Here is a 16694-nt window from a genome sequence, read left to right on the forward strand (position 1 = left end):
GGAATACTCTCCTCCCCCAACTATTTATTTGCAGGTTTTCTTTGCCAACTACGCTCCCACTTTTTACTGGAAGCCTTCCCCAACCCCTCTTAATTCTAATGCCTTCCCTCTTTTGACTATTTCCTATTCTATGCAGATATTGCTTTGTATATATTTGTTTACGTCGTTTCCCCTATTGGATTCCCCTTGAGAACAGGGACTGTCTTGTGACTTTCGTATCTGCAGCATTTAAGCGGGACCAGTTATTGATTTGATTGAAGAATCCTCGGGGACCTGGAACCTCGGGTTAAGAACCCTTGGACTAGATGATCTTTATATTCCCTTCCAATACCCAGAGAAAATTTCTTAATCTTTCAGAACTCCAGATTCCTCAGATGTAAAATGAGAGTGTTTAAGTAGATGATCTCTAAGATCCCTCCCAAGGCTGAATCTATGAATCTATGAAATAATTCTACTTGATCCTAAAACGGCGGCTTTGTTCATCAGGTCCTGCTGTGTTGTTTTTCATGTAAAACTTTTTTGTATTATACTTTCTACTATTCTGCATAAAGTAATAATAATGTTAACTCCTGTAGCTATTTAAGCTCCTAAATTGCCTTTCTGAAAGGCAATGGGGTCCTCAAACTACAGTGCACCGGCCAGATGGGACAGCTGAGGACCTTTATCCTCCTCACCTAGGGCTATGAAGTTTCTTTATTTAAAGGCCCACAAAACAAAGTTTTTGTTTTTACTATAGTCCGGCCCTCCAACTGTCTGAGAGATAGTGAACTGGTCCCCTATTAAAAAAATTTGAGGACCCCAAAGTTTGTTGACTGATTAATTGAAATGACTTGTCAGTGGGTCCTTCCACAGACTCAGGTATCCCTACTTCAATTTCCATTATATTTTCTCTTTTATCATAGTGACTTTTGCCTATTAAATTTGTTAATATCAATAAAATCAATATACTAAAATCTTTTTTCCTTTCTATTTTTCCTTTAGTCCAGGAAATATAAATTATATGTTAGTGGTCTACTTCAACTTTGTTTGAATTGCTGACCACAAAGTTAAACAATTAGGACCGTAGTAGATTTTCTGGTTTATCTGTATATAAAACTGCCTACCCAATGGATTGATGACACATGAGTCACTTTATAGTTTTGCAATGGGTTTGGGCCCCTAGGTCTTAAGCTCAAGTAAGCAAACCAGCCACCAATTTACTGAGTCAGTGACTAGCTCTCAAATTATAATTTTGTCTTCTCAGCAAGTTAGTGTATATATCCTTCCTATGGCCTCATTTGGAAGGAAGCATGCCACAACACAGTCCCTATTCACTATCTAACAGGTTTAAACAGAAGCCATGTGTCAGAGTATTCAAGCTTAACAAGCAAATTATTAATTGCCTTGAGGCTGCTAGTAAAAGTCACCCCTTACTGCCCTCATTTATTTTATTTTTTTACTAGAGTTTCCATCTTCTTACTATAGATTTTGAGAAATTGATGGAGTAATGCAAAATTTCCATAAGTTGGAGGCTACTTGAATAGAAAGTTATGCTTGAAAATACACTGATGCCAAAAATTAGAAACCAGATCTAAAATGACAATTTAAATTAAAACTAGAAGGCAGTATGCCATAGTGAAAAGAACTTTGGAGTTAAGATGTGGGTTTGAATGCTGGCTTTTATGATCTCTCTGGGCCTTAGTGTTTTCATTTGCAAAAATAGAAAATAAGGCTAGATATTTTCTAAGGACTCTCAATTCTAGATTTTCTAATGGAAATGAAAAACTTGGAGCTGGGGACCTCAGTTAAATCCTCATTTATTAGCTATGTGACCACATCCAAATTATACACTTTTCTTGAATATGTTTCCTATCTTAGGTCACTAAGTGGTATAGAGAATAAAAGCTCTAGGATAGTCAGGAAGACCTAAGTTCCAAATCAGCTTCAGAGAAGCTAGCTGTGCGATCTTGGACAAGTTCTGTTAAACAAGCACCTGGCACATAGCAGGCACTATAAGTTATTAGTTATCATCTGCTCTTCACTATTCAGAAGGAGCTTCAATTTCATCAGAGTGGGGAACTCCTAATATGGGGGGAAATCCCTCCACTGATAACCCACTGATGACAGAGAAGTCCTGCAGGGGACCTCAGACTATGGCTTGCAGGCCAGATGGGGCAGCTGAGGACAATTACCCCCTCACCCAGGGATATGAAGTTTATTTAGAGGCCCACAAAACAAAGCTTTTGTTTTTACTACAGTCCGGCCCTCCAACAGTCTGAGGACAGTGAACTGGCCCCCTATTTAAAAAGTTTGAGAACTCCTGATGAGGGAATTAACTTGCCTAGGATTATAAGACCATTAAGTATCAGAGGTAGAATTTATACATAGATTTTCTTGAGTTTCAAGCCCAGCATAGTACACAATATATTCTACTGTTTCTATTCATCTCTGTACAATGGAGATAATGCTTTTGCCATTCCAAAGAGCTACTGGGAGGAAAGTTTTAATGAGCTTTTTGTAAAGTGTTGTCATTACTTTTAAGTGTAGTCATTATCTCCATTTGGGTTACCTAGCTTTGATATAATCTCCATGATGTTTAAATTTTATGTCTACTTTTCATGCTAACATAACTAAGGCTAATTATTTCCCCTACATCTAGGTTCTATGGTGTTTGTGATACTTAAAAAAAAAAAAAAAAAAAAAAAAAAAAAAAAAAAAAACCTTAGTTCTTAGTGAAGGTATTACTAAATGAAATAGTATATATTTCTGAGCATTTAATCTATTCCCAGAATTAAATGAAGAATTTGCAAATGAAATAATTGTGTTTAAAATCTTTTTTGAGATGGGGAAAAAAACAAGTTTGCACAACAGGAGTGCAAAAATGTAACAGTTAACATTCGTATTTCACCCAGTAGCATCAAACAATGGCATGGGATAATCAAAATAATTATGTTTTCTGTGAATACCTGGATAGAAGAATGCCATTCAGTATAACTGAGGTTAATTTGAATCTCCAGCTTTCAGAAGGTATTTTATTGTTGAGCTCAGGCTATCAAAGCCACTAGACTGTGTGACTAGACCGATGCTATCTGCTTAAATAAACTTGTATGCATTTTAACTGTGATGTTATCTGGACAAATATAGAGTCCAGAAATCTTTTACTTTGAGGCTTGGAGACTATTTATCTCTTTGTCATAGAAACAAAATCAAATTTGCCAAACTACATAAATGGTTAGCCTGTGCAGGTGTTCAATTTTAATCTGGTACTAAGGTTCACAGGTTAACAAACTTTTTTTTTTTTTTTTTTGCCAAAAGCTTGCACTGGTGAGCTATTTTTCAATGGAAATAAAGGTGTCAATGCAAAAAAAAAATTACCTTCCAATACTTAAGCTTGAAGGTTTGAAATCTGATATACTTGATAAAACATGTGACTAAATTGTAAATAAAGACATTTCTTTGTACTTTAAAATTTCAGGCTATATTATTTGATTTCAAGAACTCCTAGGTCATAGAGATAGGACTGCATGATTTGGAGTTTCAAACTTTCTATAACACCATGCTCTCTGAAGTCACTTCTTCAAATCAACAAATTTATTAGATCCTATGCCAGACTCTGGAGATATATAAAGGCAAAAAAGAAATTACCCTGGACCTTATATTTTAGAAACTCTTCCTAATAAAGTTATTTTTCGTATCTTTTACAATAGCCATTCTCATAAAATTCAATGTTATAGTTTTTTTAAAATAAGTTTTATTACTATTTTTCATTCTTACATCATAGTAATTTTTCTTTCCTCTTTCCTACCCTGAATCAAACCTTGTAACAAAGAAACAGTGAAGAAAAAAAAGATACAGTGATATTATCTGTCTATGCAACATTCTGCCCACTTAGAGGTAGATGTTTCTTTATCTCCACTCTGAAAGCATTAATGTTTTTTCAGTCACTCGGAAATCTACTTCATCCTTTCATTTATACGGGTAGTCAGTGTCTCTTATTTCTCTGGTTCCTGCTTGTCATTTCATTTTCTTAGCTACGTGCTCTACAGGATGGGGTGATGGGCTGGGAGACAATCCCGAGTTCCAATCTTAATTCAGATAACTTGTGTGACCCTAATCAAAGAACTACATAAATAGCTCTAAGGATTGGAGGGGCTCGTAACAGCACCCACCTTACTGGGTTGATGTGAGGGCTAAAATGAGGGAACAATCCTCAATCTTTATGACTTTACTCCACAGCCCCATTTTCTCTGAGCTCCTCCTATTCCTATTTTCTGACCGAACACTATTTGCTTACATTCCTGTGCCATAGTTCATTTGGCCATTCAAATCCCGTCCCCTCTCACCATTTTAATTTTCTCCTAGAAGTTCTGGCCACCTCTTAACCCAGAAGACTGTCTCTAGCTTTATGAAGTAGTTAGATGTGTCCCGCAAGTCCAGCGCACCCCAACCAGGGAGGCGGAATGGCCAACTAGGCGCAGCTCCGCGGCGCAGCAGGGGACAGCGGCGTCCTCGGGGTTGTTCCGCCGGGACATTCTGGGCTCTTCCCGCAACCCGCCGCGCCAGCAGAGGACCACCCCCGAGAGACCTTTAGACTTTCGGAGTGGGAGGCACACCCCATCTCCGTCCCCAGCACCCCAGTTTGAGGCCCGACATTCGGGTTAGCCAGGCGAGTAGTGGGACAGTTCTGCACTTAGAGGAAGAAGGGCAGGCAAGCCCCGCCCCAGTCGGTTCCCCGGCCTCAGCAGTTCACCCACCCTTTCCCAGAGGCTCTGGGCGGGACTAGAGGCGAGGACTACGAAGGATAGGAAGGGGAGGGGACGAGAAGGGAAAGGAGGTCACGGCGCCTGCGCAATACGAGGTGTGACCCGGGTGGGAAAGCCCTCCGCGTCCGCCATTTTGGCTACCTCTGTCGGTCTGTTCAGTTACCACGTGAACCGCCGACGGGGACCCGCCGGGGGGAGGCGGCGGCGGCGGCGGCAGCAGGAACAGGCAAAGGAAGAGAAAAGCGGCGGCGGAGAGGGAGCCAGGCCGGCGGGCGGGCGGGCGCCACAGCGCGGCGGCAGCGGCGGCGGGCGCTCGGGCTGAGGAAGCAGCCGGGGGACGGCGGCGGACACACACACACACCCCCACAGCGCCCCAGACAGACCCGACCGAAGCCGGGCGGCAGCGGCGGGAGCCGCGGGAGGAGCCGGGACGATGCCGGCCGTGAGCCTCCCGCCCAAGGAGAACGCGCTCTTCAAGCGGATTCTGGTGAGTGCAGCCCCCGCGCCCGGGCTCCGCCGCGATTCCCGCTCGGCCGCCCGGCGGTCGCCGCGCCCCGGCCCGCGCGCGCCCCTCGCGTCCGTGCCTCGCGCCCCGGCCGCCCTGCGGCCCTGCCCGCGTCCCGCCTAGGCCCCGGCGGGCGGCCCGGACGGGGGGCGCGGGGGTCCCGTGTCGGGCGCCTCATTCATTGCGAGCGCCCTGCGCCCTGGCCCGCCGCGGGGCCCCGTGGCCATCCCGGGAGCGTGTCCCCGTGCCGGCCGGCCGCCGCAGGCCCCCCTCGGGCCGCCGCGTCCCGGCGGCGCCCGCTTCCCGCTTCCCGGGCCGGGGGCCGGCATTTGTGCGCCCCGGCTCCGCCGTCCTCTTTCCCGGGAGGTGGAGACCAGGTGGGGCCTGGCGGGAGGGGGCGGTCCGGGAGGAAGGAAAAAAAAGTTTGCAGCTTTGAGTTGTAAGATTGACTTTTTCTTGTGAATGAGACGCGTGTGCGGCCAGATCGCAGCCGGCGGTGGCGGCTGCGAAGCTGGGGACTGAGCTCTGGGCACGGTCCGTCGCCTCCGACTTTGGGGGGCTAGTCGCCGCGCGGAAGCCTTTGTATTTCTCAATGAGTGTGTCTGGCGGTGGGTAGGTCTTGAGTAGTAGATGTGTAGCTACAGTGCCAGGACTACATTGTAGCACGTTTTCACCTGGCTTGTAGTGTGCGTGGAATAGAGATCCTGCCCTTGCTGTGCCCAGACACTTTACTTTATCCACGAAAGGATTTCACAATAACCAATCCTAAGTTGCTCCGTAAGAAAACCTTAACTTTGAATAAGAATTCACTTCTTAGGTTTTGACTTTGAAAAGTAGTAGTACAATGCAAATTATTTTCCGTAAGTCAGGACTGGTAAACCAAGTCATCAGTTTGGTGTGTCAGTGCTATGTATTTGTACACAGATCAAGTTTGTGTAGAAAAACTGGGAAATCTGCTTCCAATTTCCCAGTTATCTTAATCTTTGATACCATCGGAGTAGATCAGAGTTATTAGTAGTTTTCTTCCCTTTTTAAATGTAACTGGAGCTTAAATATCAAATTCAGTCATTTGCCGAGTGTCAACTTTGATTAACACTTAAATGATTCACACATCTGAAATACTGTGGTATGTAAAAACAAGTTGTAGTTAAATACTACTAAGAAAGAACTTTAGAATCTAGACTCTAGATTGATATTTTGATATAGTGTCCGTGAGAAGAGGAATAGGGATTATTAGATTTGTGGTTGTTTGGATATAGAAAACTCTCATTAGAGGAAACTTTTTACCAATTCAGGTCAGTGACTTACTTACATAGTCTTAGATGCTTAAAGCATGGAGAGGTTATATCTTCCAATTTGTGTCAGGGCATAACTGAACTCATATCTCCCTGGCTGTATTTATAAGGTTTTCCAAGGAAAATATAAATGGCTAAACAGAAACCTGTTAGGTGTTTTAATTACTAAATAGTAGAAATCTGTAAAAAAAATTATTCTCCATTGAGAATAAAGAAAAGGTGATTATTAGGGGAATGGTGTATTCTGGTAGTCTCAACTTTTCAAAGTGGATTCAAGTTTGTCAATTCATAGGCATTTTAGGTAGACCAGACTTTTTCAGTATAGGAAGAAAACTGGGCCTTGTAGTAAAATACTGTTGCCAAATTGATATTTGTTCATAATTTAACTTAAATAGGGAAAATAATGGATTTTTAAATATCAGACTGAAGTTTTAAGATAAAATATGTGTATACTTTTCTTTTTAAATGAGGAGATCAATTTCTACATCACTGGTGAAGATTTCCAGAATTAGGGTTCATGCAGTGAATTTTATTAAAGTTGGACCTGGATTATTAAATAGTGTGCTTTTGTGAGAGATGTGAACTCTTCTTTTTTGTTCTAATTCTGACATGAAGAATAGTTGAGAGTTGAATCATAAGTTAAATGAGATGTCTCTGTAGAGATATCTTTCTGTCACCCTGATATTATTTGTCCAGTGAGGAAAAAAACTTATTTACATTTTGACAAGAAATTTTATAAGCAATTTTTTCTTTGAGTATAAGAGGATTTTATAATTTTTTTGTAAATAAAAATCATATTTTCTAAGTTGTATCTTCAGAATTCTGAATATTGTTTATTTTGGGTGCAACTTGCTGTTGTTAGTTATTGAAGAACAATTGAGTTAGAAATATTTTAAGTTTACTTCTGTTGACAATGTGCTTAGCATACTTTTTTGTATTTTACATTGTATCATATTGACAGGTATTTTCTCTAGTCAAATCTGGTAGATTTGGTGTAGAGATAAGTGTAGTGGAGTTTGGAGTACTTGATTTAAAAAAAAAAAAACTGTTTCTTGCTATCTGTCACCTTGAGCAGTTATTTCTCACTTTCTGAGCTTTGGTTTCCTCACTGAAATTAGGATGCTGGACTAGAAGCAAGAAATGATCTGTAAGGACCCTTCCATTTCTGAGAAAGAAGTCATTTATTAAGTAGCTATCAATGATAAGGATTATCTGCACATTTAAACTTGCTTTTAAATTAAATAAAAAGTGGAGTGAAATCCTTTCTGGGGCAAAACTTGTAAATACTTCAATGAAACAGCTCAAAATATATAAATTCTGTAACTGATTACACACAAAAGAAAGGATAAAAATTTTCTCTTAGTTTGATATTAAATAAAAGTTGATAAATTATAGTAATCTAAAGTTTCCTATGTGGAAAGAAAACTTAAGTGTTTGTTTTTTAAAGACTTAATCTTTAAGACTTAGTTGGATTTTAGCCCATTTGGGGGGGAAATTTCATTTTAAAAAGGTCTAAAAACAATTAGTGAGAGATTATTTAATACTAATCATTAAATGACAGGAAAAGCATGAGGAAAATTTTTTTTAATTCAGGTAAAAGGAATATAGTTCTTAGTGTACTACAGATAGTGAAAGTAAACCCCTTATGCAAATTTTTTTTGCCCTTGGAGAGAGAACCAACACAGTTGATCATATTGTATAGATTAAGCACTGTTATAACCTACCACAGATTTACAAAAGCTCGAGATAACTAAGTTATTTTACAGTAGTCTACAACAAAATCCCAGTTCTGTACGAGTTGTGTAGTTCTTGGGAACTGGTTCTGTCTATAATAGAACTTTTAATAGAATTTTATTTGTATTCTTAAATATTTTAAAAGATAAAAACAATAATGAGAGATCACAATTTTTCATAAATTGTGTTAACCAATAGATATTTCTTTAATTGCTTAGTGAATGAATAATTACTTTAACTTTTTAAAGTTAAAGACTAGTGGGCAATCCTCTCCACCTGTATACTTTCCAATTCCTTTCTTTAAATAAACTAACACCAGAAGTTGTTTTGGCCAAAAAAAAAATCATCTAGTGGTCAGTCTTGTGGTGAGGGTCATAGTTGAGCTTAATTAGGCTGGTTTTTGGTTGGAAGCAAAATAGAAAGAGACCATCCTTGAAACTTTTCCAGTTTGGTGCAAGACCTGTCCTAACTTGTGCTTTGCTTACGCTAACTTTCAAGAACTTAGGGTTACCTTCACCCCATTATGAGGCATTGGAATTGAACTTGAATGTATACAATAGTATATTTAGTTGATTTGGATTTTAAAATTTATCAGTGAAAAGTGACCTTTAGCTTAAATGTTATTTTGTCTAGAAAGTTTGATTGTTAAACATTTCAAATCTTTAAAAAAAAAAAAAAACGCTTTAAATAAGAATTAAGCATTTACTCAATCAACAAGAAGTATTTAGTGAAAATCTTTATGTATTAAGCTAAATTGACTATATTTTTCACTTTATTCACAAAAAATTTCATTTTCAATACTATGATCTATTTTTAGCGGTCTAAAATTTAAAAAATATAGAAGAAAGGAACTGTAGATTATAGAATTGCACATTCTTTCAAAATAAGAAATTGAATTATTTTTGTTGAATTTTTATGGTTTGCTGTAATATTTTAAAATAAATTATAATGAAATATATTTGGTATTCAGTTGATAGTGAACACAATTTAACCTTTGATACAAAGGGGATACAGATAGGACAATTCTTTTTCCTGTCCTTCATGGAGTGTATAATCTAGTTGGGAATATAGACAAAAGTATACAATGATGTCCATATTAAATCTTTTGGGAAAGAGAAAGAATGGCATAATAAATAGGGAGCTGATCTGAGTATTAGCAAAACTAGCATGCAAATGCAGTTTCTTATACATATTGTGACTCTGGGCTAGCAAAACTTCAGGTCGCCAGGCAAGGCTAAAAGTTGAAGAACTTATATTTTGTTGGTAGAAGGTGTTGCCTCTACTGGTTTTTCCTTTATCAGCATTCTCCCCCTCCTTCCTCCCTCTCCCCCCCCCCCCCCAAACAAACAAACAAACAGATAGACACACAATGAAAGTGTGACAGCCTTTTGTAGAAAAATCCTTTGGAAATAAATCTGCATCTGGGTGCAAAGGATGATAGGGGAGAACTTAGGCAGAAGTTCTGAAGGCCTTAATGCTAGCTTGTTGGACAGATTGAAGAGGAGCCAGCAGTGATACCCCTTTAATACTTACAACTTCCTTACCATCTGAAATTCAAATTGATTTGCACTTGCCGTTCATGCATGCCAAGTGCCCCGAATCTGGGTAAAGAACTGTCTTGTAAGAAATGTTAATTGTCCTAAGTCCTTCCCAATAACCAGCAATCCAAGGGAGGACTGAAGCCCACTTAGATTTGGAGGGTAGGTAAAGGCAAAAAGTAAGATAAAGGAGTTTCTAGAATTTAGGAGTAAGGAATTTACATCTGGAGTGATAGTAAAATATATGGGAAAGCATTCTCTTTATTACAGAAATATCAAGTCACAAAAGTAGATAAATATTGTTCTGTAATCATAGCCACATCTCAGGCTGTCCTGGATCTTTTTTCTTTCTTTTTCCTCATCTATCCTCTCTCTATAGATTAAGATTTCCCTATTCTTTTATATAGCCTTTAAGTGCTTATTTCCAACTAGCTGCACTCTCTAGGACTGGACTCCATGACAATCCTGCCTGCAGGAAACCTCATCTCTAGGAAACTCATCATTTTTCAATATTGCATAGTATTTACATCTTCTCAGTACCCTCTGATTGAAGGGCTGGAGGGAAGGAAAAGGAAATCATCTCCACAGCTTCCATTTAAAGAGAGGTCCTAAATCAGTCAACTCTTCATTTCCCGTCAGCTTGGATTGAATCTCCATGCTCCCATGATAACTTCTCTTTCTTTTGTCTGTTAGATTGTAACCTTTTTGAGGGCATGGACTGTGTTTCTTTTTCATAAGTGTATCCCTGCCACTCAGTATAAATAATTGGCACATAGTAGGTGCTTAATTAATGTTTGACTTTCAGGAAATAGGGGAAGATTTGATTGTGTATTAAAACTGGGAGGATTCAAGGAAGAGGTTAGACTTAAGCTGGACATTAATTAAATAGAAGATATAATAACTGTAGGAATATAGAAGGGAGTTTATCTATCTTTTAAACTCAGGAAGGGCTTGGAAAAGCTGATCACAATCAGTCCCCCTTGTAGTAAGCATGTCTTCAGCTCCTTTGGAATTCCTAGGTAGGTCGCTTCTTTCTATCACAGACTCCCGTCTCTCATTAAGGTACATGTCTATTCTAGGAGCCTCCTTTATATTTAGGTGGATATATGTTTTCATTTGTTTGGATGTTTCTTCTAAGGATTCAGATTACAGTCTCTTCAAACCTTCATGGTCTGTGCAACTCTTATCCATGTCTTCTTATGAGTTGGTTTCACAGGATCCACCCAATATGCTGGAGCTTCTTGTCTTCTGACATTTCAAGGATCTTAGTGGAGCGCTTGGATTGTTTATCTATTATCTCTTGTCATTACATGACTAGCCTGTTTTGATCACATATTTTGCTAATGACATTTTTTATTCAAGTTCTTCCAAGTTCCTTATTTGTTAAATATTGCACAAGTACCCCTTTGTTACTATCAGCCTAATACTGATTTTCACTTCTTGAAAGACCTTTATATTTGACATATTATATCCATCCAACACTACTAGTAGAATATCAGTATCAGAAAGATAGACCTATGATTCAAGATCATTGACTATCATTAAAGGAACATTACAGTTTCTTTAGGTAAGCCCAGTTCATTTTCCAATTTAACTTTAACCCCTATTCAGTCTGCCTCACCTATGTATACAGAAGAACAAATTTATAGGTTGGATATATATTGTAAGCCAAACAATAGATATTCTTTATCCACCTGATTCTTTTTCTTTGTAGATAGTTGACTGATCTCTGTAGTGTCTTAAGGCTTTATTTAGAAACCACTATTCTAAAACATAAATATCTGGAAGACCATACCTTCTTTTACTTTTTTTCTGTCTTATTAACATACTCCTTTGCAGTTCTATATTTTAGGTTTTGCCTTATGTTTATGATCAAAGGATTGTTCAGTGAACAAGATTCTATAGATAGTTTTTATAAATCAGTATTTTTACTTTTGAAACAAAAATGAGTGCTTCTATAAACATAATAGAAAACAAGATTGGGTTTGAAACTGAATTTCCATTTTATAGCATTTATTTTTAAAAATTATATATAATAAATTATACGTATTACTTTAAAACAAGCTTCTTGCTTAGCTGTGCTTTCTTCTGAATTTTGGTGGAGTAGACCTCTTTTTTGGGAGGATCAGGGATATTATTATTGGTAAGCTCTTTAGTCCCTTATCATTCCCCTCATCCTTAGCCTGCACCCCATAGTTAAAAAATAGAGTAAAATAATAAGTAAGCACAGTAAAGCAAAAAAAAAAAAATAAATTCATGTAGTGGTGATGATCAAAAAGCTATGTGTCTGTATCTTGAGTTTTTCACCTCTCTTTCAGGGGTTGGGTAACATTATCATAGCTCCTAGAGAAACTTGGTTAATGATTGCAGTAGTCAGAGTTCTTTAGTCTTTGAAAAGAGTTTGTATAAATTTAAATTGTTCTCCTGGTCTGATCACTTCTCTCTTCATTAGTTCAATTTATTCAGGATTCTCTGAAATCACTTATATTCCATTTCATTCCTTTCACATATCTTTCACATATCAAAATATTCACATGTTTTGTTCAGTCCTTTCTTACTCCATGGTCATTAGATTCTCATTCTTTGCTGCTTTTCCTTCTCATACTTCCTTTGGAAATAGGAAGCATATTTTACTTGTGCAGCTTCCTTACTCAATCCTAGATTGCTTCTTTAAGTCTAATGTAATTTCTATACCAAGCTGTGTGTTCAGTTCTCCTTTGTCCTTTTCAGATTGTGTGTATTTAACTTTTCTTGGTCTCTTGGTCTGTTTCAGTTAAGAATGAAGGTCATCTGAAGCCCATCTCACTTTTGCATGTTTGTATAATCTCATATAACCCAATTATAAGAATAGTAAATTTCAACTCTTTTCTCTTTTCTATACTATTATATTCATTTTATTCTCTTTCTCTTTTTCCAGATTTTCAAAACAGAACCAGTTTATCCCCTAGGACCTCTTGTTTTTCTTAAGTTAAATATCTCAGTGCCTTTTATAGATACTAAGGCTCTGAAGGGATACTTGTTATTAGAGTGTTAGTACTGCATCATCATATATTTCTTTTTGGTTGCTCAGATAAACTTACTTTCTAGAATTTCCTTAACTATTTCAAAATTCTTACTCAGCTCTTTTCATGAGAAATGCTTGAAAGCCTTCTGTTCCATTAAAAGTTCAGTTATTTCCATTGTAGGATTATATTCAACTTTTCAGGAGAAGTTATTCTCAGTTAACCTTTTGCTTTTTAAAATATAGCTTTCAAAGATTTTTGGTCATGAATTTTTGGTCCCTTGGTACACGAACTGTTTTTTTTTTTTTTTTTTTTTTTTTTTCTTTCTGGATGCTTATTAAGCAGACATTCGATAAGTCCCTGTTATGTACCAGCCACTTTGCTAAATGCTAAGGATGCAAAGGCAAAAGACAATCCCTGTTCTCAAGAAGCTCATAGTCTAATGGCAAAGACAATTATGTACAGATAGGCTATATACAGGATAAGCTGGAAATAATCAACAGAGGGAAGGTACTAGAATTAAGGGGGATTGGAAAAGATTTAATAAAGAACATGGGATTTTAGCTGGAATTTGAGAGTATGTAAGGTGAAAGAAGATTGGAAAAGCTGGGATGAGGGTGAGGTGGGAAAGAAGATAGACTCTGAAAGGGCTTTGAATTGCAGAGCATTTATGTGTTTAATCCTGCAGGTAATGGGGGAGCCAATTGCATTTGAATAGGGAAGAATGACATTGTCAGACCTGGGTTTAGCAAGATTAATTTGACTGCTGAATAGAATATGGTTGGAATCGGGAAAGATTTGTGGCAACCAACCAGCAGTAATGAAGGAATTAAGACACCTGCACCAGGATGGTGTTAGTGTCAGAAGAGAAGGGAGTGTATTCAAGGATGTGATAAAATTTGACTGCAGATCTGGGGGTGGGTTAGGGTATGAAGTTGAGGATGACTTTTGGGTTGGGAGCCTGGGTCTCATGAAGGGTGGTGGCATCCTTAATAGTAATAAGGAAGTATTTTTTTGGGGGGGGGAGGGCACTTAAGGGGTGGATGGGGTTAGATAATGAATTTACTTTTGTACATGTTGAGTTTAGGATGTCAAGGTGACATGGATTTTGAGGTATGTAATTTGAGATATCCATTAGGCACTAGAAGATTCTTGTCTTGAGGTCAGCAGAGAAAATAGGACCAGATACGTAGAGTTGAGAATCATCATCATAAAGATGGCAATTGAATCCATGGGGTCTCAGAAGATCCAGAAGCTAAATTTTATATAAAGATGTCTGGACAGACAGCTGGGATCACACATGGTTTGCAGTTATGACCTAGATGATCCAACAAATAGAATTGAAAAATTTCATTCAGATAGGTAAGAGGGAAACCTGGATAGAATAGTGATATGAAAACCTAGAAAGATAAGTCTGGCAATGAGAATGGTGATATATGCAGAGAAGTTGAGAAGGATGAGGATTGAGAGAAAGCTATTAATTCTGTCAGAGCAGCTGAGTGGCAAAGTGGTTACAGGGACCTGAATTCAAATCCAGTCTCAGACATTTGACACACGCTATGTGACCCTTGAGCAAGTCACTTAACCTTAATTGTCTCCTGTGGGCTCTCTTCCTCCCCTCCCTCAAAGATTTGTCAGTTTGAAATCATTAGTAGCTTTGGAGAGAGCAGGAGAAAAGTAAAGATGTAGGAAGGCAGAGTTTAAAAATAATGAAAGAGGAAATGGAGGTACTTAACATAGAAGACCTTTTCAGGGAGTCTAAATGATAGCTAGAAGAAAGTTACAAGATTATGATAGTAGGGATGGTGGATCAAGTAAGGATTTTTTAAGGATAGGGGAGACATAAGTATGTTCTACCAACAGATATGGAAATTCTGAATTTTGGCTGTAACATTGCTGAGACTTTCTTTTGAGGTCCTTTGTAGACAGTATTTGGTATTTTTTTTATCTCGAACTTGTACTCTTGTTCAAGACCTGAGCAGTTTTTGTGCATGATTTTTAAAAATATAGTGTTTAGTTTGTTTAAAAATCCAGATTTTGAGGGAATTCATTGTTTTCAAATTATCTATTTTTGACCTGTTTTCCAGTTTGGTTATTTTTGATGTTAGATATTTTTCATTCCAATATTTTTCTAGCTATCTCAGTTGTTAATTTCTCTTTGGTATGTTTAATTTTCTGGCTTATTATTTTTTCTTCCAAACTAGTTATTTTTCCAGCTCAGAGTTTTAATTTCTTTAGGTATTCATGTAACCCTCATAGTAATTCGTTTTTCCATTTGAGTCATTGTAGTTAAGGAGTTATTCTTTCCTTTAGGGCGATTTATAGATGTGCGATAATTTTTTATTCTGCTTGATGTCTTTTTTGGTTTATTCATTTTTAACAGCTTTAGTTCCTGAACTTGGCTTTTGTGCCAGGGTCATCCTCTGGCTGGATTTTTTGGGTGGATCTTAGTCTCTTCTAGATACTATTTGGAGTATTGAGGTTCAAAGTGCTATATATTCAAGGCCCTTCTTATATGATGGTCTCAGAACAGGTTACTCAGAAAGTTGGAACCCTGGGGTGACACTCTTAATTTTAAAAAAAAATTTAATTATTAAAATTTTTTATTTTCAAAATATAGGCAAAGATAATTTTAAACATTCACCCTTGCAAAACCTTGTGCTTCACATTTTTTTCCTTCCCTTTTCCCATCTCCTCCCCAAGAAAGCAGATAATCCCATATATATTAAACATGTGCAGTTCTTCTACGCATATTTCCACAATTATTATGCTGCACAAAAAAAAAAAATAGATCAAAAAGGAAAAAGAGAAAGGAAAAAAAGCAGGCAAACAGAAGAGTTGAAAATACTATGTTGTGATCCACACTCAGTCCCCACAGTCCTCTCTCTGGGTGCAGATAATGCTCTCCATCACAAGACCACTGAATTGGCCTGAATCACCTCTCTGTTGAAAAGAGCCATGTCTGTCAGAATTGATCATTGTATAATCTTGCAGTTGCCATGTACAAAGATCTCCTGGTTCTACTTACTTCACTTTAACATCAGTTCATGGAAGTCTCTCCAGGCCTCTCTCAAATTATTCTGCTGATTGTTTCTTATAGAACAATAATATTCCATAACATTCATATTACCATAATTTATTCAGCCATTCTCCAACTGATGGGCATCCACTCAGTTTCCAGTTTCTTGCCACTACGAAAAGAGTTGCTACAAACATTTTTGCACACATGGGTCACTTTTCCTGAGATTTTCTAATCGATATTGCTTTCTGAGCTGCTAGATATGTACTGGTTGCTGCTGTTCCCCAAGGGTCCCCATCCATCTGGATGGATTTCCTCCCTGAGGTTTTATTTGGGGAGCTCTCTATTTTTGCTGCACCTAGACAGAAAGCTGGCAGCTATGAAAATGTTCCTTGTCTGGTAGAACTTGAAGGCTGAAGGGGTATGTTTTTCTATTTTGGTCCTTTACTGTTGTCCATGAGCAGCACAAGCAAGTATTTTGTGCATTTCTAGATAGAAGCAATCACTTACAGTAATTACTTGTTGCATTTCTTCTGTTATTTCTCTCCTGTAGGAGTTCAGGTTTTTGCTGAAGTAGGTGTGTGTGGGAGTTGGAAAGACTCCCTTCCTTCATGTAGCCATCTTGGCAGGCAGTTCTTTGTAAGCTTTTTCAAATAAGTTTATATTATAACCAGTGTGAAGAGCCTGTGACCTCCATTTCTGTCTGCTTGGCAAGTAATTCAGGTATATGCTGATAAAGGAGATTTTTAGGCTCTTTTGGTCACTTTGTTTTAGCAATTGAAATTAGTTAAAATCTATAAGAAATTGCTGTATTCTGTGTTTGTTCTGGAACTTTTTGAATGAAAAACCATTGTCATGT

General features: G+C 38.0%; 1 protein-coding gene across 2 annotated transcripts in view; it reads left to right on the forward strand.

The window, feature by feature from the left end:
* Positions 1-4856: 4856 nt before the first annotated feature.
* NAA15 (N-alpha-acetyltransferase 15, NatA auxiliary subunit) overlaps positions 4857-16694 on the forward strand; it is an 82726-nt gene continuing 70888 nt past the window's right edge. Inside the window, exon 1 of one of the 2 annotated variants that reach the window (XM_051965331.1) lies at positions 4857-5229. In XM_051965331.1, coding sequence (XP_051821291.1) covers positions 5176-5229 — 54 coding nt within the window. In that variant the 5' untranslated portion in view covers positions 4857-5175. The remainder of the gene's footprint in view (positions 5230-16694) is intronic. The other variant, XM_051965332.1, reaches the window with a different exon arrangement.

Source organism: Antechinus flavipes, chromosome 6, assembly GCF_016432865.1.
Source record: "Antechinus flavipes isolate AdamAnt ecotype Samford, QLD, Australia chromosome 6, AdamAnt_v2, whole genome shotgun sequence".
NCBI classification, from domain to species: Eukaryota; Metazoa; Chordata; class Mammalia; order Dasyuromorphia; family Dasyuridae; genus Antechinus; species Antechinus flavipes.